The sequence below is a fragment of the Harpia harpyja genome, chromosome 15 (assembly GCF_026419915.1).
Source record: "Harpia harpyja isolate bHarHar1 chromosome 15, bHarHar1 primary haplotype, whole genome shotgun sequence".
Taxonomy (NCBI): Eukaryota; Metazoa; Chordata; class Aves; order Accipitriformes; family Accipitridae; genus Harpia; species Harpia harpyja.
The window spans coordinates 29,939,202-29,959,989 of NC_068954.1; the positions used below are offsets into that span (position 1 = coordinate 29,939,202).

A 20,788-nucleotide genomic window follows, 5' to 3' on the forward strand; every position below is an offset into this window, starting at 1 on the left:
TTTTTCCTTGCCCCCCCCCCCCTTTTTTTTTTTCTTCCAGTTGAGAAGTCATTCTCTGCAGTGGTTTTATTGACAGTAAATCCACCGGCAGCGGCAAGGCTGCACGCAGGGAGGGATGGGGTTTCAGGCCGGAGCGGATGCGCACGTGGATGTACTTGCAAGCCCTTGCCTTCCACGGCACAAGAAACCCCAGTGAAGAGGTTCTGTGTCTCTGAGCCACCCTGGTTGGAAAGCATGTTTCCCGGGGGTCTCAGAGGGTTGTCGGGACCCCCAAACACCCCAGGACCCTTTCCTCCAGGAGCTGGGGAAGGAGGTGGGCGGTTGGAGGAAACTTCCTTGCCGCTGGCCCCCGGCCAGGAAGGATGCAGCTGCATCCTTGGAGTCGAGTGGAGCGTGGGGAGCACGAGCAGTTCTGTGTTATTTTTCGGGGGAGCCACGTGAAGGTTGTGTTAATTCCTGCTGGGAGAGGCAGCGGGACCAGCTCAGGGCTGCGGGATGGGTGAGGAGCTAACAGTTAGCCCCAGGTGATAACCGATAACACCAAGACACCAGGCACGAAGGCTTAAAGTCGGGTAGCCAAGGGGTGGCCTGGGATGGGACCTGAGAGTGATGGGCAGCGGGGTGTGAAATGGGGGTGAGCTGCTCTGGCTGTATCCTTCCTGTGCAAAATGGGTGCTCAGTCCCGGCTCAGATCCAGTAGCTAGGGCTCCCCTCAGGCATGCCCATAGATCGAATTAGCATGCAAAAAGTAATTAAGGGAAGATGCTGCAGTGCTGAGGCTCCCAGTGCAGGCTCCAGCAGACAGGCAGGCACTGGCGTGTCTTGCGAACACCTTGGGAGCTTGGGCCAAGGGATAACTCAAGCCCCGGGGCTATTTTCTCACCTTCCGAGCAATGTTTGTCCCTGCTCCACCATACACACCTCTGTTAAGGAAACAAACTTCCATCCCGCTTCTTGGAAGAGCATCCCCAGGGCAAGGATGGATTGGCAAGGATGGGTAAGAGATGCTTTTCCATGCATCTTTGGGGGGTTATGCCCTGCTATCTCTCCCTCCGTCGAGGCAGCCCTGGCTTGCAAATTGCTTCTTTATCTGCACCCGCCACCCAGCTGCTGTACAGGAGGCAATTTAATTCATAATGGTCTATTAAGTACCGTGGGTGCTGGAGGTGCTGGGCACCTCCGCTTCCCTTCCTGGGGTGTGATGGCTCTGGGGGTGACTGGCCCTGCAATGTCTAGGATTGCATTGTGTATTTAAGGTGAGAGATTTAATTAAAAGGCCACCAGCGTGGCGTGCCCCAAAGCCCTTGCTGCTGGGGCTGCGGAGGCAGCGCTTTGGTGTTCAGCTGCTCATTGGGAGGACGGTGCCGTTGTTTGCCCTGCGCTGTGAACCTGGTGTTGCTCTAATCCTTCACGTCGGGGGATTTTGCAAGGCTGGTGCAGTGTCCAGCCTTGCAGCCCCTTCTGTCACCCCATCCCATCCAGGCCAGAAATTCTAGGGGAGAGGGGGAAAAATTCAAGTTCCCCTCAAACCTGGGCTGAGTGACCTGTAAAATATCTTCACAGCCTATCTCAGCTAATGGGTTGCAAATTGCTTCCATCAGCTCCGGTATTACAGATTGCTCATGTGAAATTGCTTCCAGGAGCCCATTTTGGGGCCAAATGCTTCCTAGCTTGGGGAAATAACCATCAGCATCATTAGCAACAGTAAATTGTATTCAAATGAGGCACTGTGGGGCCTTACTAGGACTTTTTACACGGGCCTTCCTCACTGGTGGGGTAGCTCCGGCATTAGGGGGCTGTTGGATCTGCATGGGGCTGGGTACCGCTGGTCCCCGTAGGCCATCCCCATCGCTCCGGGCTGCTCCTCGAGGCATCGTTTTGCTGCAGCTCTGAACCAAGAGCAGCTCCATTGCCTTCACATAGGTCCTGGTAGAGGTCCAGGGCTTCCTAATTCATGAGCACATCATTAATTATCTGCTGGAAGCCAAAGCCTCAGCATCTTGGTGGTACTAACGAGGCTATTAGCAGAGCTGCTTCTTGCCATTGCTGGCTCTGGCTGGCCCGGAGCACGTTGCCATCCCGGGTAGGCAAACGGAGGCAGAGATAAGCCTTGTGTTGCATCTTTTGGCTCCTATTTGCTCTTGCCATTTAAACCAAGCCTGGCCATTTCTGAGACCTTTCCGAAGGAAATCACTATACCTAAACGCTGAGAAACGAGAACCCAGCACGAGCAGCTTGATGATACCATGGGATTTCTAAATCAAGCGCATCCCCATCACCCAAGTGGCAGTAGACGTGAAGGGTCAAAGACAGCCCGGGCGGAGGGTCGAGCCACAGCACCCGGAGCTGCTGCTCACGGGGGTTACCAACAGGGCTATCGTGAGTAAAAATGCAACCGCTTAAAATCAGCAGTTTGCCTGCCTCCCTGCTCCGAGCTGCTGGGTCACTCGCCCCCGTGCAGAGTGTCTCTGTCTGATTTATGCCGTGTTGTGCTGTGCTCTCGCTTGCACCCGCTTGGCTCTCCCGGCGCGAGGAGCAGCCAGTCCATTAAACACTGAGTCATCCTCAGCGGCATTTAATTTCGTGAGGGGCAGCAGTTTGGATAATTAAAGGCCTCTGTGGCCAAAGCCAGCGGCTGTGGAGAGCAGGGCTGATGGGGAAGGCGAGGACACCCAGCAGCACCGATTAATCGGGTGCCACCGCTGCGGCAGTGAGGCCCCGGCAGAGAGGTGGCTCCTCTCTCCCACCCTCCCCTCTCCCCCTTGCGTTTTGGGGTGTTTTTTTAACCTTTTCTTGCCTCAGACGAGGGCTTCCTTGGTCAGGTGAGTGCAATGACGTTCTGTGCTATTTCTGCCCGGATTAACCATGTCCTGATGGGATCTCCCATGGGCAGACATGCTATCTGGAGGCCTTGGCTTATTAAAAGGACAAATTGTTCAGGGAGCTGGTAATAAAGCCATGAAAGCTTTTGCGAACCAGAGTTGAAGGCACTAATATCGCTGTGCTCCGCGTGGGTGAGAAATTAGACAAGAGTTCCTCCGTGCTGATGGTTTTTTTTCCTCCTCCCTATTCATCTTTCTCAACAATTATCTTTTATTTTGATATCTTTCTATTTAAACCTTCAGAACCACGCTCGGGATAAAGAGGAGGCTGAATCGCTTAACAACCAGGCACCTTGAAGCGCGGGTGCGGGGGACCTGGAGACACAGAGAGCGATGGGGAAGGGGGAAGGTGGTTCGGGCTCTCCTGGGGTTTTGGCAGCAGGAACCGTCCCCAAGGGCCAGGAGACAAACTCCTCGGGGCCCGTCTCCTGAGGGAAGGCAGGTACACCACCTCGCCAGCAGCCTTGGGAAGAGCCGTATCGCTGCGTCTATGTTGCACCAACATTGCACACGTGGGTCTGAATATCTGGGATTTCCTTCTCTTGCTGCTCATCGCCCTTGGATCTGGGTGCCTCTCACCTGCTTCAGAGCTGCTGTGTTTTTTTTACAGCCCCTTCAGGGCTGTTTCTACTCTTTTGCCATCCCGGAAATCTTGCGATCGATCAGCCACAGCTTTCCAGAATTGTGAATGGCAGGTCGCAAACCGAAGGCGGATGGAAACCCTGCGGAAAGTCACTGAGCTGAGCGTGCGGCTTCATTAGCTCGAGCAATTAGCATGAGGCAATGCAAAACCACTGGCTACTGCTCAGCGACTGTCCTGAACGCCCCGTGCTGTCGGGGGCCATGCCAGTGTTCCTGCAGATGTGTCCAGCAAAGCAAAACACCTTGCCGCAGTCCCAGGCCGCGAGCAGGTACCAGCATTGTGTGTGTGCACACAGAAGGGAGATGCTGGGATGTGCGACGTGCGGTGCAGGGCGACAGGATCCCCCAGCTCCTCCCTGGGTGCAGATCCAGCCCGTCCCCCTCTGCTGCCCTGCTCGTCCGATACCGTTTCTCTGCCTGTGCTACCCTGGCTTTGCTTGCGGCTGCTCGTCCCCGTGTCCTTGTCGCTGCCGTAGAGCCCGTTCAGATCTCATTCTCTTTTATTCCCTCTGACACTGGTTGTGGTCACAACAAAACTCATCTCATTAAGGAAACGCTGAGGATAGCTGGAAGGGGAAATGGATCCCCCCATCTGGTAAGTGCCAGGTTAGGCCAGCAGCACACACGCGCGCTGTGGGTCTGAGCACCGTGGAGCCGTGATGGAGAAGGCAGCTCACGCGTCTTGGGCGTGCAAACGCGCTCCAGCAGCCCCAGCGATCGCGCAGAAGCCAAAGGGTTAACGCTGCCGGCGTGCAAACATCCTCCAAACAGCACCGATGGGAGCAGCGAGCCTCTCCGCTCTCTGAAAGCTGGCAAACAAATTAAAGCAATGTTGCAACTAATGCGTTTCTTTGCAGCAGAGAGGAGGAAAAGCACCGCTCAAAGGCTGAGGAGACAAAGGCAGTGCAGATGGGTGCTGGGGGACCTGCGCCGCTTTGCTCGGAGCTAAGCTGAGATTTGCTGCTACAGCTCTGTGACAGCGGCTGGAATAGCTGGGGAGGATTTATGGGAACCACATCAGGGCCAAAGGGGGAACCTGCCTGGGAAGGGCCATAGCTGGGAGTTACTCTGGTATTGCTGGTCCTTGGTGTTTGCGTCCCATTTCTCTAGGAGGAATTATGTTGTGCAGGGAGGGAATATAGCACTATATGCTCCAGCAGCCGCCTGACACGCAGCAGTCCAGCATTTCCAAAAATGAGGTCCCGCTTGGCTTCTTGCGCTCTTATTTGCCTTGAAGAGAAATTAAAAGGAGAGATGCAAATCCCCTAAAACAATATAATGAAGCCGATGGCTGCGGAGCCTGGTGTGGGGCTGGTGGGTGCCTGGGGGAGGAGGCTGATTGCAGGAGTTTGGTGTGGGGTGAAAGGGCTGGTGGAGTTGGGCAGCCTGGACCGGCAGCCGTTGTCGAAGGGCTGCTGCTGGTCCCCGGCACAGCCTTATCGTTGTCCCCAGTTTACAGAAATAACACGTTTCTCTCATTATAAATGGGGGGGTTTGCTATCCTCCCCCAGCAGCCAAGCCCATGCAAGGAGCAGATGGAGCCCATCTTGAACGTGCAATCTCAGCAAAAGCAAAGCCAATAAGTGAGTTAATTACCAGCACGTTATGTGAGAGCTGGGGATTCCCAGGGGATCATGGAGACGAAGCAGCCCTTCGATCACCATCCCCAGCTGCAGGAGCCGTGTGTGCCGGAGGGGCCAGGGGACCCGGCTGGCCGCTGCAGGAGCTGAGCCGCCCTCCCTGGGGATGGCTCGCCTGCAAAAACCCTCGGCGGACCGACTTGGAGCTCTGCAGATATTACCGAGGTTGTATCCATCCCTTCCCCTGTGGTTTTCCTGGCCGTGTCTCGTGGGGCATATTCATGGGGTGGCTGCGAAGTGCCAAGCGGTGCCTGCTCTCCACAAGACAGCTGTGGCTCTGACTGTGGAAAATATGAATATACCTGAGGGCAGAGCATCTTTTGCCTTTGTCTCACTGCTGAGCAAAATTAGGGGAGAAAGTGTAGCAGCTCCTAAACTCCCCAGTTTAAAAGTGAATTTTAACTGGGCTTGAAAGACCTCTGACCCCTTACCTGGTGCCTTTGGGGTAGCTTTGCCATGCCCGCCCGGCCGTTCAGTGCCTGTCCAGTGATGTGAGGGACTTTCCAGCTGAAATACCTGCCTGGAGGCAGCGTGCTCAGCTCTGGCAGCCGGAGGATGTGGATATGCTGGTTTGCCCTCCTTGGTGCTTCTGCTCTGCTCCCCATCAGCTAAGGCTAATAAAGTTTGGACTTGTTAAATCCACAAATGGTTTCAAACTCGATTGCCCTGGGCTGGCTCGCAGTTCCCGTCCACCCCTCCCCTTGCATATCTGCCTGGGAGATAAGGATGGCAGTGGCTTTAATTCCTCACTTATGCATTGACTGCCAATTCTCCTGCCCGCTCACCCTTGATAAATATTGCACAAAGATTTGGCTGCCAACGTGCCGGAGATAAAGGTCCAGTCCCGCCAGATCTCCTTCCTCTGTGCCTTTTGTCTCGTTATGCGTCCAATTTGTTAAACAACCCACCTGCTGCAAAAGACAATCTTCCCGTCTCTGCTCCTGCTTCGGATTATTGCTAAACCTCTGAGCGAGCTCCCTCCTCCCTGTGCCCAGCCTTGGGTGGGAATTGAGGACTAAGAAAAGGCGCTGTCATTTCCAGGCCTTGAACTGTCATTGATTAGGGGATCGATAGCGGAGCCTGCCTTGGCTTAGCACTCTCCTGGGCCTGGCAGGATCCTCTTCGCTGGTGTCGTGCGGGTGCCGAGGTGCTGTCATGTCATCCACGAGCCCGTCCCTGGGAGCAGTGCCCAAACCAGGATTTGGGGACACTCCTGTGCAGCAAACCTACAAAAGAGAGAGCACCAGAGGCTCTGGCTGGGCTTAGCCTCCCTAAAAATCCTCTTTCCGCCCCTGCATCAAGGCTGGATGAGCACAGTTTGGGGTGCCAAGAGAAGGGCTAGTGTTTGGGAGGCATCAGCGGGAGCTGTGCTGCATCTTGCCCACTCACCCCGTCTGGGTTTGCTGGAACTGGCTCCCCCAGCTCAGAAACCCTCCAGGAGCTGCAAGCTGCTACCTGACGGTGCACAAATGTCTTACAGAGAGCACAACACCGATGGGAGCTGCCGAGCTGTGCAATGGGGAGCGATCGTGGCATGCACGGGGAGGATGCCCAGTGCTGATGGTCTCCGTGAGACCATGCAGACAAAGGTCCTGATGCTGCAGCAGCATGTGAGCATTGCTCCTGACTGAGCCTCAAATTTCAGGGCTGCTGTAGGCGAGAGGACAGGCAAAGGCTATTGATTGGTGTGGGGAGGGAGAAACGGAGGAGGGAAGGTCTCAAACAACCTTATCGCTGAGTATAGATCTCGTTGGCGGCATCTGTTAGACCTGATATCCCCCCTTTGCATCCTCTCATGCAGCGTTCTGAGTGTCATCTCTCTTATGAGAAGATCAAATTAAAAAAGAGATGAGTGATACTCAGATCTGGAAGTGTTTTGAGCTCAAATACAGCATGTATGTCCATTATTTGTGCTGTCCTGCTGGACGAACAGCTGTCCCGGGCAGCTTCAGATGCTATTTAGCTTACAGGTCCCTGGATTCCCCAGTTTGGGGGTGGCTCTGACAACACAGTTTGATCACTATCACTTCTAAATCCATAAGAAATGTCATCTACAGTGCAACAAATAACGTTCTGATTATCTGCTGGATCCTAATGCTACTCCCTGGAGATAACAAGCTGCAATTTTCCCCCTGGGCCATACAATAATCACCCCAATTACTCCCAAGCAGTGGTTATTAAACTCATGACACTGCTTTCATTTACAAAGCAAAAATAATTAAGCAGGTGTCTATGTTCACTGTTTGGCTGGGAGTGACCGGGGTTATTTCTGCTTTGTTCTGGGAAAGAAACTCTCGGCGGCAATGGAAAACCTCCATGGCTTTTCTGCTCCGGGTGGCACAGTTCTGTCAAGAGCGGTACAGAGAAGCTGCTGGATGATCGACCAAATAAAATGCAGTTGGTGTCTGTTAATGCTGGGGTTGGTATCCCAAAGGATGTAACCTCTATCCAACTATAACATCAGAGGGATTTAGGGAGATAGCGTGGTTAGCGAAGCTGAAATGTGACGGGCATACGAAATTACACCCTAGGCCCTTGCAGAAGTTGATGTGCTGGTTTGGTTTAGCTGGATCGGTGTCAGGTATTGCTGGGCTGTGTGCAGGACACCGGTGGCTCGTCCCAGCACAGTCTGCGGCAGCGTTGTACCCCAGCTCTGTCACCCTCCAGGTAGAGGGGACAACCTCCCCTTACCTACGTCCCAGGGCAAACCTGCAAGGAGAGCTACGCTGCAGCTGAGATTTGCATGTTGCTACTGCGTCTCTGGATGCACACACGTACTTGCTCCCCGCGCACGAGTGTGCTCCTGCACACACACACGCGGCCAACGCTCATGGGCTCACTTGGACAAGGAGGCTTCCAGTTTCTGTGGAAGAGGAGCAGTGAAAGCGGAGGGAGGGATGACCGGGACAGAGGGAGGCAATGCTGGTGAATTATGCATGACACAAGGAGGAGAGCCGTTATCTGCATGGACAAAGGCCTGTGCCAGGCAGCCCAGCTCTCCGCTGTACCTGTACCTTCCTTTCGCCCGTGCTTTATCTCCGCTCCCAGCTTGTAATTCAGCCCAAATATCAGAGGAAGCTGGAAGATTAATTTTCTCTGTTTGCATGGCAAAGGAGAGGGGACGCACTCTCACTCCAGACTCCCAGCTGCTTAATCCGCCGCCGAGGCCTGCCGAAGGAAAAGGCAAAAATTTATCAGCGTTGGCAAGTTGCTGGAGCGGGGAGGGCTGTTCGGACCTGGTGGCTGCACTCTGCCCGGGGCTGCACGCCAGCCCCCCGCAAGCAGGTTGTGGGCTCTCACAGCAGGAGAGCTTGATGTGTGTACAATTTTGGGGGGGGGCACTAGGAAAATGCAAAACCTTCCCACCACCCCGGTGTTAGGGCCCGAAGGAACATGTGGGGCTCAGGAGAGCCGGAGTCATTCCCTGCCCTGCCACCGAGCATGACCTGTGCGTCCTTCCAGCGCGGGAGTGTTCACGGCTGCGAGTTGCTCAAATATTTAAGAGATGACAACTGTATTAATACAAAAACTAGATAAAGATCCCTTGAGTTTAAAGCAGGAAACATCAGCTCAGCTCTTATTTTCCAGCCCTCTCCCTTAGCTTACTCCCCGGCTTAAATGAAATCATAAATATCAGCCCACAAAGGTCCTTTGTCACTGCACGCAGCTCCCGGCCACAAGAGGTCATTCATTAAAAGCCAGATGAAGGCAATAGAGACTCCCATTGTTTTTTAACGAGTTCAGGATAAGGCCGTGGCTTCTCTGCTGACATTAATGCACTGTTTCGCTACGAGGAGCGGAGAGGATGGACCGCATGTTGCTGCAGACAGGTTTGGCTGATCCCATCCAAGTGCTCTTTACCCCAATGCCAGCCACCGCTGGAGGAATTATCGCCAGTTCACGCAGGTGGGAGATCACGGATAAACCTAGTTCATCGTTCGGACCAAGGGCACAAACCCGGCTCCTTTGGCACCCTCCTTGCAGACTGCACGGGCGATGCGCAGAGCAATATTTTGCACAGACGAGCGATGGCTGAGGCCCCACATCTCCCACCCAACGGCATGAGCGTGATGCCATCTGCCGGCCTGCGCCTCGGGCCAGGCGTGAGAAATTAGAAATTAATTCCCCAAAATGTCCAGCTTCCTCCGGCTAAAGCCAGGCTGCCCTCCCTGCTCAGCCTGCTGGGTATTTTCCTCATGCTACTGAGTCATTCCTTTTTGAAACCTGTGCCGTATTAACGCAGCAAGTGAAATGCACCTAAGATAATTTTTTCTGCTTTTTTTCCCCTGGAGAAAGGTTGCTGTGTTAAAAGTTTCTAGTTCCGCTTTCTTTCCCCCTCCCCTTTTTTTTTTGAATGACTCTTCATGAAGACTATCATGCTCTAACTGGTTTTGGATTAAAAGAAACTTAATAAAGCTTTCCCCTGAGCACAAAGCTGCACAAATGGGTTTGCAATTCTGGAGTAAATTAGGCAGGAGCTGGGCAGAGAGATTTGTGTTTGCGAAGCTCCACCAGAGGATGAGGCTGGGAGGGAAAGGTTCATTATTGCAGGGCTGCTTGCTGGCACAGCGAGGCACCGGGGCAGACTTCTTTGCATCCTGCCCCAAAAGATCAAGGCACGGGGTCACCAGTGAGCCCATCGGCATTGTCATAAAGCAAAAATCCCAGTCACATCATGGGGTCTGCAAGCGCTTCCCAGCAAAGGAGTCTCCGGCAGCTGGAGAAGGCGATCGGGCTAAAGACCAAACAGAGCGAGACTGCAGGAGGAACTGGAGGAGAATTTCTGCTGCCTGAAAATGTGAAGTGCTTCCGCCAGTAATCGCCGGAATCATCAAATTAGCATAAATTCTATTAACGGTTTCCCAGATGAGACATTTCAAGGCTTCTCCCTCCCCTCCCCGACACAAACAAAAGAGAATATAATTACTTTGCAATAAAGCAGCTCCTGAAAAGGCCCTCAATCCTTTTGCCTTTTCTTCTCCCTTGAAATAAAGCTATATATGAAAGGTGCTTCTGACCTCTCTGCTCTCATCATGCATCAGTCAGGAGGAAAGAAAAACTCTACAAAGCTTTTAGGGAGTGGGGCTGGGACCGAGCAAGTGGCATGTGCTGTAGGACATGTCCCATTTGCTATGTCCACATCATACCAGCAAGCAAGGGAGTTTCTGGGAAGCTTTTTGGGGGTACTCAGTTCCTGATGCCTTTGGAGCTCCCACCCATCACATTTCGGAGGTGGATTTGGAAGTACGACGTCTGAACGCATATGGAAGAAATCTAATTGGCGTAACGCTGAAACCCAGTACCTAACGCAGTAACTCACTACAAGCACCACGGGGGCAATAATCTAAAATAATGTGCCTTTTTATTGGCACAAGATTGCGGATGACAATTTAAGAGAGAAGAGAATTTGCTTATGAGCAAAAGCCTCCTTAGCTCTTAAGAATGACACTAAAACAACTCGCCTGCCTATAAATATGATCTGCCAATAGAGACATCTTAGCTGCGAAGATTTAATTACAGGCAGGAGCTGCAGGAGGCCCCAGGGCTGACATGGAAACAGCTGAACCTCCTCAGAAATGGGGGTGCAAGAAGTGCTGGGATGGGATGTGCATACACAAGCGGCTCTCAGCAGAGCCAGGTGTAACCACCAGCTTCCAACTTGTTTTCCAGACTGGGGCAAATTGGGCTTTTGAATGATTTGCCGTGCCACAAGGTCAAATATCAAGGTCAGTGCCTTCCTCTTGCTTTGCCATTGACTCGGAGGGTGAGTTGTGTCTCTTCTGGGCCTCTGTTCCCCTATAAAATGTAGCTAATTTTGACTAACTTCCTCAAGGAAGCCTCATTAATGTTTACTTTTCAGAAGACCTTGAGGCTTTTTACAATCTATTATGAATTAATTATTATTGATTAAGTTAAAGCAGACTATATAACCTAAATAAAGCAGTTCTGACACAGCAGCTGGATGTTAGAGAGCAATCTGCTTTACGAACTCCCTTTCCCACTTAGCAATTTTAAGCATTTAGTTCCGCTTTCTAATTGCTAATATCCATTCTTCAATTACCCGCTGTTTTGTTTCAGATTTAAAAGATTAAAACGCATTGTTATTTTATGATTATGTGATTTCACTTCTTGTAATTGTTGGGTTTTGGTTTGTGTTTTATTGGTTTGCATATTAAATGTCTGCGAGTGGAAGGCTCATACGCAACTCGAAATGGGGTTTTGCCTTTTGGCACGCAGGACGGATTGCCGGCTGCAGCTCAGAACAACATTTCAAAGACAAAAATCAGTTGACGCATCATATTTCTCAAGCGACGACACTTAATAAACGGCCTCTGGGTCAAGTATTAAAGCTCTGAACCGGCTAAGCACCTTGCGTGGGCCTTACGGTGCTCTGCAGAACCAGCGTGGGGGGGGGCTCAGGCCCACCTGCGCCGTGTGCCAATGGCTTTGCTTAAAATCACAACAGGGGCTCGGCCTAATAACAGTTTTTTCTCCCCAAAACAGCCCCTCTGGCGCCAATGGCTGCTCTTGGGCCCGGGGGCCCAGGCCCTGCCGGCGTCCCCGGCCTGCTCTGTCGCTACGCAACACGGGCTGGAGCCAGCGACCAACAGTAAAGATGGCGCCCGGCCGGCTTCAGGACGCGGCCGTTCCCGCCCCCGCCCGCCGTCGAGCCAGGGAGTGGAGCAGACAGGCCGCGCCCTCAGCAGACATGGCGCCCGGCTTGGCTTCAGCCGCCCAGTGAGCAGAGCCAATGAGAAGCGGGGGAGGGTGGGGATCACGCTGGGATTGGCTGGCGGCAGGGATTCAAACCGAAGTGCGGGGCGGTTAGCCAGGGAGTGGAGCAGACAGGCCGCGCCCTCAGCAGACATGGCGCCCGGCTTGGCTTCAGCCGCCCAGTGAGCAGAGCCAATGAGAAGCGGGGGAGGGTGGGGATCACGCTGGGATTGGCTGGCGGCAGGGATTCAAACCGAAGTGCGGGGCGGTTAGGTTGGGCGGTTGGAGTCAGAGCTCGCGCCGGGCCGGCGGCCCAAGGTGAGTGCGCGGGAAGCGTGAGGGTGGCTGAGGAGAAACCGGCGGGGTCCCAGCCCCGGTAACCGGTACCGGGCCTTCCACAGGCGGTGGGGTCCCAGTACCGGGCCCCGCCCGGGCCGCGGGGTCCCCCTCACCGGCCGAGGGGAGCCGCCTTCCTGGCGCAGCGCGGGCCGGCGCCCTGGGCGGGCCCGGCGCAGGTTTCCTCAGAGACCTTTTCCCTCGTTGCCTCCTGCTTTGGAGGGCGGCTGTGGGTGCTTTACGGGCTGGCCTCGTTCCTTCGCCCTCCTCGGCCTCTGCCGTGGAGGTGGGCGCGGGGCTAACGATCGTGGTGGTGGTCATTAAGGCACGAAACTGTAGAAGTGCTCCGTGCAATGAATTAAGCAGACTACAAGGAACAGAGGAGGGCCTTTCAGCAGAGAGCTCTTCCACGCCTCGTAGTCCACGAAATACCGAAAATCCCGGGATACCTATGTGTCTGTGGAGTCCGTAACTGCGAATAGAGTACTTCAAAGCTTTCCACGGTGGCCTCCTAAGCTGGTGTGTTGTACTCCCTCCTGGCACCTCTCCCAACTACGTCTGCACCTGCTCCGAGTGCTAATTCATTAGTCAAGGCTGTCCTGTGTGCCCCAGCAACCTCTTGCATTAGCGAAGTAATTTCTGTGTTGCTGAGCTGGAGACTTTCCTCTTCATTGCTTCTGTTTGTGCCGTTGTTGCTACTGTTTGAGGAAAATGCGCTGACTGTCTGAATTTTAACGGCTATTTGCGGTAGGAGATGTAACTTAAAATGCAGCTAAATTTAAAACTGTATTAAAATTCCCCAGAATGATGCTCCTATTTTTAGCTTACGAAGCTCTGAAAACTTGCAGATTTTTAGTGGCCTATATAGTACCAACTTATTCGTAGACAGGGCATGAGCTGTGTTCTGCAGCCTTCCAGAAGGAGAGTGGTTTGGGATCCCTAATCTTGCCTTGGGTTCTGAGCCTCTGTAGTATACTGGAGAATGTTTGAAGCAATAAGATGGGGAGCTATACTGCCTCTCTCTGTGGCTTTGCTATCTGTAAACTGGAGGGGTGAGAATCTTCATTCCCTACGAAAGAGTTTAGATGCATATATCTCCATAAAACATAACTCTTGATGTATTTTTGTTCGTGCAGCTTCTAAAACTCGCCTTAAAAATCAGTAATTCTGAAGCTGATTCTCTTCTTTGGGCTGGTAACACGTTGTCTGTTTGGAGGTGGGAAGAAAGGGCTGGGCTGTTTATTTAGCTCTGGTTTCTTGGCAGGGAGATGGAGACTGCGATGCTGAACTTACGGAGTCTGTATGATCAACTTATGCGCCAGGCTGAAGTTTTAAGTGAAGGAAACGAATACCGTAAGTTCTGTTTCTGAAGTGGGGTGTCCTGTCTTTGCTGTGAGAATATAAACATGCAAACAAACATTATTAGCTGATATTGAAGAATCCGTTGATGAAGTTATGGATAATAAGACTGCTACAGGCAGTTGGATTTGATGTTTTTTTCATTGTCGAGAAATATGAAGTCATAGGCTGAACTTCTAGGCAGGGCCATGTTCTGCTTGTAGCAAGCTGACTTCATCCACGCAGGGTCTCGTGTTCTAGCTCTTCTAGTTGATACTGGCATGAAGCACTTGGTCTGAAAAACTGCAAGATCTCATGAACGTCTATAGTGTAGGTGGATTTGCCAAAAGGCTGGCTTCTCTGCTCTTCAGTTGAGAGCAGGTTATATTAATAGATATCTTCTGTCAGTGAAAGGAGGGCTGCTGCATCTCCTCTGCTTGCCTGGGTAGCTAAAGGTGTTTGTTTTCTCTCCAGAGTTTATTCAGTTAGCAAAGAACTTTGAAGAGCATCGGAGAAAATTGCAGAAAATGGAGCATGAGCTTGGCAGGTGCAAAGATCTTCTTATGAAAACTGAAGCTGAACGTAGTGCTTTGGATGTGAAGCTGAAACATGCTCGCAATCAAGTGGATGTGGAGATCAAACGAAGGCAAAAAGCTGAAACGGACTGTGAAAAGCTGGTGAGTAATTCCTTTATTACCAGTTAGCTCTTTAGAGTGTGGAAACAAGGTGATTAAACTGCATTGATCTATGGATAATAAGGACTGGCACTCATGATAACTTTTTTCGGGGGGGGGGGGGGGGGGCGGGGACAGGACACAGGACACAACAACAACAACAACAAATTGGCTTAGGTCCTTGTAGTAGCCTTCTGCTTTGGTCTGGAAAAAGGCAGCTGGCTGCTGTTTGGAGCTGAGCTGCCATTACTTGTCAGAGCATGGGCTTTGCAGCCATTAGCTGTCTATTGACACAAGTTCTGAGAGCCTGTCTGGCATCTCAAACGCTTGAGATTGGTTCGTACAGTAATTAAACGCAGTTTATCCTGTGGCAGCTTCTGCTATTATCTACCTTTACAGGAACGCCAAATGCAGCTGATTCGAGAGCTGCTCATGTGTGATGCATCCGGGAGTATTCAGCTAAGTGAAGAACAGAAGTCTGCCCTTGCCTTTCTTAACAGGCCACAGGTTTCTATAGGGGGTTCAGGCAATAAAAGGTAAGAAAAAATAGCGTTTTGTCTGAGCAATGTAAGTGTCAGATAGCAATCCAGCCATGTACCTCTGTAACACATATTGCACTCATATCCACAGAGTTTTACTTTTTATTCCAGTTTGAAATACAGCTCTTCTGAGTCAGTAAGATTGTTCTGGAACCATGGCTGAGTGAAAGCCAAACTGATACAAGTTTCTTCTAATTTTTGACTTTTAGGCTGTCTACAATAGATGAATCTGGCTCAATTCTGTCAGACATCAGCTTTGACAAGACTGATGAGTCACTGGTAATGTAACTCAAAGTTCTAAAGTTTTCTTCCACTGTAAAACCTTAGGGGTGTGGGTTAATCTTTAGAGACCGCTTGTGTTTAGATTACTGTAGTATTAAACTGGTAGAGCTGATTTGCATTTCTCTGGTGTGCTATTGGCTAAAACTTAATGAAAGCCCTGGCCAGAGGCTGTATGGTATTTACACTGAGCTAACCAGTGCTGTGTATTTCCCACAGGACTGGGATTCCTCTGTGGTGAAAGCTGTCAGACTGAAAAGGAGAGGGAAGCGGGTATGTTCAATTCTTCCGCTTCAAGCCTTAGCTGACACAATGTCACCATCTGTCATCTCGCAGCCACCTATAATGATGTCTGAGCTACTAATCAGAATCAAACTTCAGATGGATGTGCTGCTACTATAATTCAGACCTGCTGCGTGGATTTAGATTGAAAGTTAATTCTGATGTCATTTTTTGTCTACTGAAAATGACTGGAGTGGAGTTCTGCTTGTCTTGTTCTGTTATGGCCTAGAGTTTGCAAGAAAGCACTTGAAGATTATTAACAGCAACCAGATTGGGGGAAAATCATGTAGGAAGTTAATATTTTTCTATTCTGTAAAGGAGCTTGTGCTTGTTCTGGTCTGCTGGTAGTATGCAGTAGGCACAGGTGGGAAAGGACAGCCTGAAATCATCACTAGCAGAGCTGGGAAGAGTCTGGGACTTGCTTAGTTGCCCTTCTGTTTTTTGGTGGTTTTCTTTTTCTCCCCCCCCCGTCCTTTCTGTCTGTCTTTTCTGAATTGGATTATAAAGCTGGCTAGCAAAATGATTTGAAAGAGCAGTATATTGAGGCCTCCTGATTCTTCATGGTGACCTTAAAGTTGCCATGAAGAACAGGTACCGCGGAAGAACTTAAAGTGTCTGTGGTGTGTGCAGGCAATCGTTCAGTCCTCCTAGTTATACTGAACTACTATAACACCAAGTTAACAGCATACCTGCTTCATAGACAAAAATATATGATATCTTTTCAGCGGTCTTCCAGGCAGTTCATTGAAGGCCCGCCAGGTCCTCAGAAGAAAACTCGATCAATTGGCTCCACAGTGGACCAGGTATGGAGGTTCCAGCTGGGTTTGTGTGCATTTATAGTGGTTGGTCATATTGCATACCTGTTTCTAGGGCCAACAAACTAGAAAATCCCATGTCCTGTCAGTATTGCTATCACTAACCACATATTTTTTCATTACAGGGAAATGAATCCATAGTAGCAAAGACAACTGTCATGGTCCCCAATGATGGTGGCCCAATTGAAGCTATCTCTACTATCCAGACTGTGCCTTATAGTCTGAGAAGCCGGAGGAAGAGTGGTAGGTGTCATGTCTCCATTTGTTCCAGTCCTGAAGCAACTACTTAGTAGGCTGGAGGCTATCCTGAAATGTTACAGTTACCTCCTTGAGGATCTAGGCAGCTGCCTCTGGTTTATGATGCACTTGGTTTTAAAGCAAAGGTTATGCGGGGTGGAGGATGACTCCATTCAGTCAACACTCTTCTGTCTTTCAGGTCCTTTGCAGCCTTGGAGCAGCGAGTCAAGCATAGGCAGTAAGCAGCTGGAATCCAAATCGGAGACTGACGGCTCTGGCACCCCGCAGAACAATGGGGGAGTGAGGCTGCATGAATTTGTTTCAAAGACGGTAGGTCTATAGGCAGGAAGAACTTGGAAAAGCATCTCCTTCCATTTTTAAATGTGTGTGTGTATGATACCAAGCTATTGATAAGAGGCTAGCAGCCATTATATCTCAAGTCAATATTAGCTGTACCAGTTACCTGCATGGATCAGGCAATATGTTATCCTATGTGGTTATCCAGTTTAAGTCCTGCTGAGTTACTACACTGCACTAATCTCTTCCCATCTGTATGTTCTGAATCATTAGGTTATCAAACCAGAATCGTGTGTTCCATGTGGAAAGAGAGTAAAATTTGGAAAAATCTCTCTGAAGTGCAGAGATTGCCGTGTGGTCACTCATCCAGAGTGTCGCGACCGCTGCCCTCTTCCCTGTATCCCCACCTTGACAGGCACTCCTGTGAGAATTGGAGATGTAAGTCTGTAGGGTGAGCTTGGGGCAGCACAGCTGCCAACACGAACGGGCTAATGTTTGGTTAGAGTTAGAATGTGCTTAGGCTCCAATAAGTCTGCCTTCTACAGAAGAGCTCCTGTTGCTCAGAGCTGCATAATAAAATGCAAATGAGCTTGCTAATGTATCATTCAATAACCAGGGTAGTGGGTGGTAGGGATGCGATGTTAGGAGGGTGTTGAATTGGGAACATGGCAGCTCTGGGTAGGCAATCCTGCAGCATTGTGCTGATGGATGTAGTGTTGCTCTTCTCTGGGCTGATGAAGAAGAAAATATTTGGTTTTTTAAGCCTACATCTCGCTGTGAATTCCTGAGAGAGTATTTTCCATGTCTTGAAGACTTGAGTATTTTTTTTTTTTTCCCTTCTGCCTCTTAGGGGACCTTGATGGACTTCGTCCCTTCTACTCCTCCAATGATCCCTTCCATCATAGTGCACTGTGTTAATGAGATCGAGCAGCGAGGGCTGCATGAGGTAAAATGAAAATGAGGTGTGAAACAGTGCTAATGAAATGGGTTGTGGTGTTAGGGAAACAAATTGTTAATCTAAACATCTTGTATTTATGGTGTGTATAGTGTTGCTCAGTGGGTGACTCTGTGAGTGAACAACAGTGTCTGTGTAGAGTGCTCAGGTGTAGAGAGAAAGTGGGAGTGGAAGAATGTCAGCTTTATATGTGCAGTTGATATTCTGCCTCTAAGCAATGCTTTCTGTTAACAGACGGGCCTTTACCGGATATCTGGCTGTGACAAGACAGTGAGGGAACTGAAAGAGAAGTTTCTTAGAGCAAAAAATATTCCTTTGCTCAGTAAAGTGGATGATATCCATGCTATCTGTGGCCTTCTTAAGGACTTTCTACGCAGCCTGAAGGAACCCCTTCTCACTTTCCGGTTAAACAAGACTTTTATGGAAGCTGCAGGTAAGGAGTTGCTAAATAACATCTCCAACTCTTTCCCTAGGCTTGATGGCTGCAGGTTTAGCTGTAGCATGCACTGGCAGACCTCAGTGCTCTGTGGAGGCCTCACACTTGCAGCTGTGTTGATGATGCGCAATATGCTGGGAAGATCTCTCTTCTACTGTACTGTTTTGGAAGAGGAAAGAAAAAAGTTCTAGTGCTTGGGCAGGATACCAAATTATTACGAATGGCATGTGAAGTTTCTGGCTTCCTTGTTTCTCAGGCTAGCTATTGCTGTGAGGGGAATATTACAGCTGTGCCTCTGGGACCGCTTTCTGAGGTCTAAACATTTTTTCCCCAGAAATCTTGGATGAGGACAACAGTGTTGCTGCTATGTACCAAGCAGTTGGTGAACTTCCTCAGGCCAATAGGGACACCCTAGCTTTCCTCATGATCCACCTGCAGAGGTATGTCCAAATGGACTGGTAGTTCTGAAAGGGGGATGTTGCTACTGGTGCTTTCTCTACTTGGCTCTTGTTACTGCTTGTGAGCATAAAGTCTTCATTTTGGAAAAAAACAGCTTATTCAGAAGCTGAAGTGGGTGTGGGACAGGGGAAGTTGTATGAAAAGCAAAGGGGAGAAGCTACATTCTCTCTCTGTTAATAATTTTTTTTAATATAGGGTGGCTCAGAGCCCGGAGACTAAAATGGACATTACCAATTTGGCCAAAGTCTTTGGCCCCACAATAGTTGCCCATGCGGTACCTGATCCTGACCCTATGACACTTCTGCAAGACACTAAACGGCAACCCAAGGTAGGTCAGCAGAAAGGACTGGCTTGGGTGAATGTATCCCGTTTAAAGAATTCAAATGAATTGCTGGAGGGAGCTGAGGTGATGCCTGTCTGGTGTTGATGTGTCAAAGCTGCGTGCCGGTTTGTAACATCAGCTGCTCGTGGGTGTCTCTGTAGGTAGTGGAGCGACTTCTGCTGTTGCCTACGGACTACTGGAGTCAGTTGATGATGGTGGAGCAAGAAAACATTGACCCAGCGCACGTAATTGAAAACGTCAATGCCTACTCCACTCCAAAGACTCCAGATGTTAAAGGTAACACCTGGGGTGCTGCTCTATTGGCTGTGCAGCTGCTGTATTAAAAATCATGTCCTTTGATCAAAGCTGTTTGCGAGACTGTTGGAGCTAGCCATTCCTGTATGCTTTATGAAGGAAGATGGAAGAAAAGCATGCCAGGAAATACCAGATTTGTCTAGTATTTTTGACAGATGCTAGGGAATGTCTAATGTTCCTTGCATGGCAATGAAAACTTCAGCTGTCCTCATGTTGCTCACTTTGCTGCCTCTTTTTTTGACAGTGAGCATGCTTGGACCTCTCACTACTCCGGAACAGCAGCTCTCCAAGACACCATCGTCGAGCTCCCTGTCCCAGAAGGTCCGGTCTACCTTCAGCAAAACCACCCCCAAGTAAGTGCCACGGGGTGCTATCGTGGAGATGTTGGGATGACTGCAGGTTGTTTGGGTGTTCAAGGAGAACTAAAAATAGACTTTTGGACCCAGTTCTGGGAGCAGCTTGGATTTACTACTCTGTCAACTCTCCCTTAATCAGTGCTGTAGTAATAGTGCCAGCTGCATAATGGTTAACGAGTGTCATCGTATGGTAGGGAGAGGAACACTTTGTTTGGGAGGTGGGTAAAATTTGGGTGAATGACCTCTGGGAAAGGGAAAGTGTTAGACCTCTATATCCCAAATCCAAACCTGATATTTTTCTACTTCTCTTGAACTAGATTTGGGAGCAAAAGCAAGTCAACAACCCAGCTTGGGCATCAGGGCAACTTTTTTGCCTCTCCTCTGCTGAAGTGAAGTGGACCTGGGAGTTAATGTCGTCCTAGCATTTGCACACCAATATGCACGAGTACAATAAGCGCAAGTCCTTTCCGCAGCCCTTGGCAGTTTATGTAACAAGATCTTTTTCTTTTATCCTTTAGCTTAACCGAGACTTTTAATGGGATTTTATTGTGCAATGTATTTTTTATTATCTAATTATCTAATGCTGTGCTGAATTTAGTGTTGGCAAAGTAAGTAACTAGCAGGATTTGTTCAAAGTGTTAATAAAAAAAAATGCTAGAGGAACATACTGACACTCTTCAATAACATCCAGTCTTCTACCCATAGGAAGTGGAACAGTTGTACAAGGATCATAAGTTTCAGGTTTTTGGCTTGTTTTTTTTAAACTCTGTAGATTGTTCTTCACACAGCAGTGACAACCCAACTGAACTTTGTCAGAATCCAGTCTTCTAAACAGCACATGACTCACGCTGTGGTCGTGCAGCTTGTAATCCTGAGGATGGCAGTGTTGCATTTGTCTGATGGGCAAAAGCTGCTCTGTTTAATTAACTGCCGGAGGGACTGTGACTCTTTCTAAAGAAATGTTTCCTGATAGTGTGTTTACAAGGGGAAAATTCTGTAGAGGACTGCCTGTAGATGCAAACCCAAAGGATTCCTGGGTAGTCTAAATGAATTACAAGTGCTGCTCATCCTGGTGAAAGGGAATAAGGGTACTTTAATAGCACCCTTGCTTTTGGGAGTCCCTGCTTTCCCAAATTGGGATATGTGACCTTGCCCAGTGCTGTGTGAAAAGACTTGTGGAACGCATACAGAAGTTTATAAAGTGGCTGTTTTTATTGAGCTCTGGAAAACTGTCCTGACCTGTGCAGTTAAGTAAATCATTGTTCTATGT

At 49.9% G+C, this 20,788-nt stretch overlaps 1 protein-coding gene and 1 long non-coding RNA gene across 2 annotated transcripts; both read left to right on the top strand.

The window, feature by feature from the left end:
* The first annotated feature begins 10,676 nt into the window (after positions 1-10,676).
* Positions 10,677-11,521, top strand: LOC128152227 (uncharacterized). Its single transcript, XR_008238560.1, has 2 exons — positions 10,677-10,890; positions 11,358-11,521. It is a non-coding gene; the product is annotated as an uncharacterized LOC128152227 (long non-coding RNA).
* Positions 11,522-12,011: 490 nt separating this feature from the next.
* Positions 12,012-20,276, top strand: RACGAP1 (Rac GTPase activating protein 1). The gene is made up of 17 exons (XM_052810240.1): positions 12,012-12,196; positions 13,479-13,567; positions 14,027-14,229; positions 14,626-14,762; positions 14,975-15,044; positions 15,264-15,317; positions 16,052-16,129; positions 16,267-16,384; positions 16,578-16,708; positions 16,949-17,113; positions 17,526-17,621; positions 17,865-18,063; positions 18,401-18,506; positions 18,721-18,853; positions 19,009-19,144; positions 19,407-19,515; positions 19,836-20,276. The coding sequence occupies exons 2-17, from the start codon at positions 13,483-13,485 to the stop codon at positions 19,909-19,911; spliced, it is 1,896 nt and encodes a 631-aa protein (XP_052666200.1). The 5' UTR covers positions 12,012-12,196; positions 13,479-13,482; the 3' UTR covers positions 19,912-20,276.
* Positions 20,277-20,788: the final 512 nt, after the last annotated feature.

What these genes read in the sequence shown, in the direction of transcription:
- RACGAP1 (XM_052810240.1), top strand. Translation starts at nt 13,483, where the DNA reads ATGGAGACTGCGATGCTGAACTTACGGAGTCTGTATGATCAACTTATG. An exon ending in GGGGGTTCAGGCAATAAAAG is followed by an intron (nt 14,763 to 14,974) that starts GTAAGAAAAAAT and finishes TTTGACTTTTAG; the next exon opens with GCTGTCTACAATAGATGAAT. An exon ending in ATGAATTTGTTTCAAAGACG is followed by an intron (nt 16,709 to 16,948) that starts GTAGGTCTATAG and finishes CTGAATCATTAG; the next exon opens with GTTATCAAACCAGAATCGTG.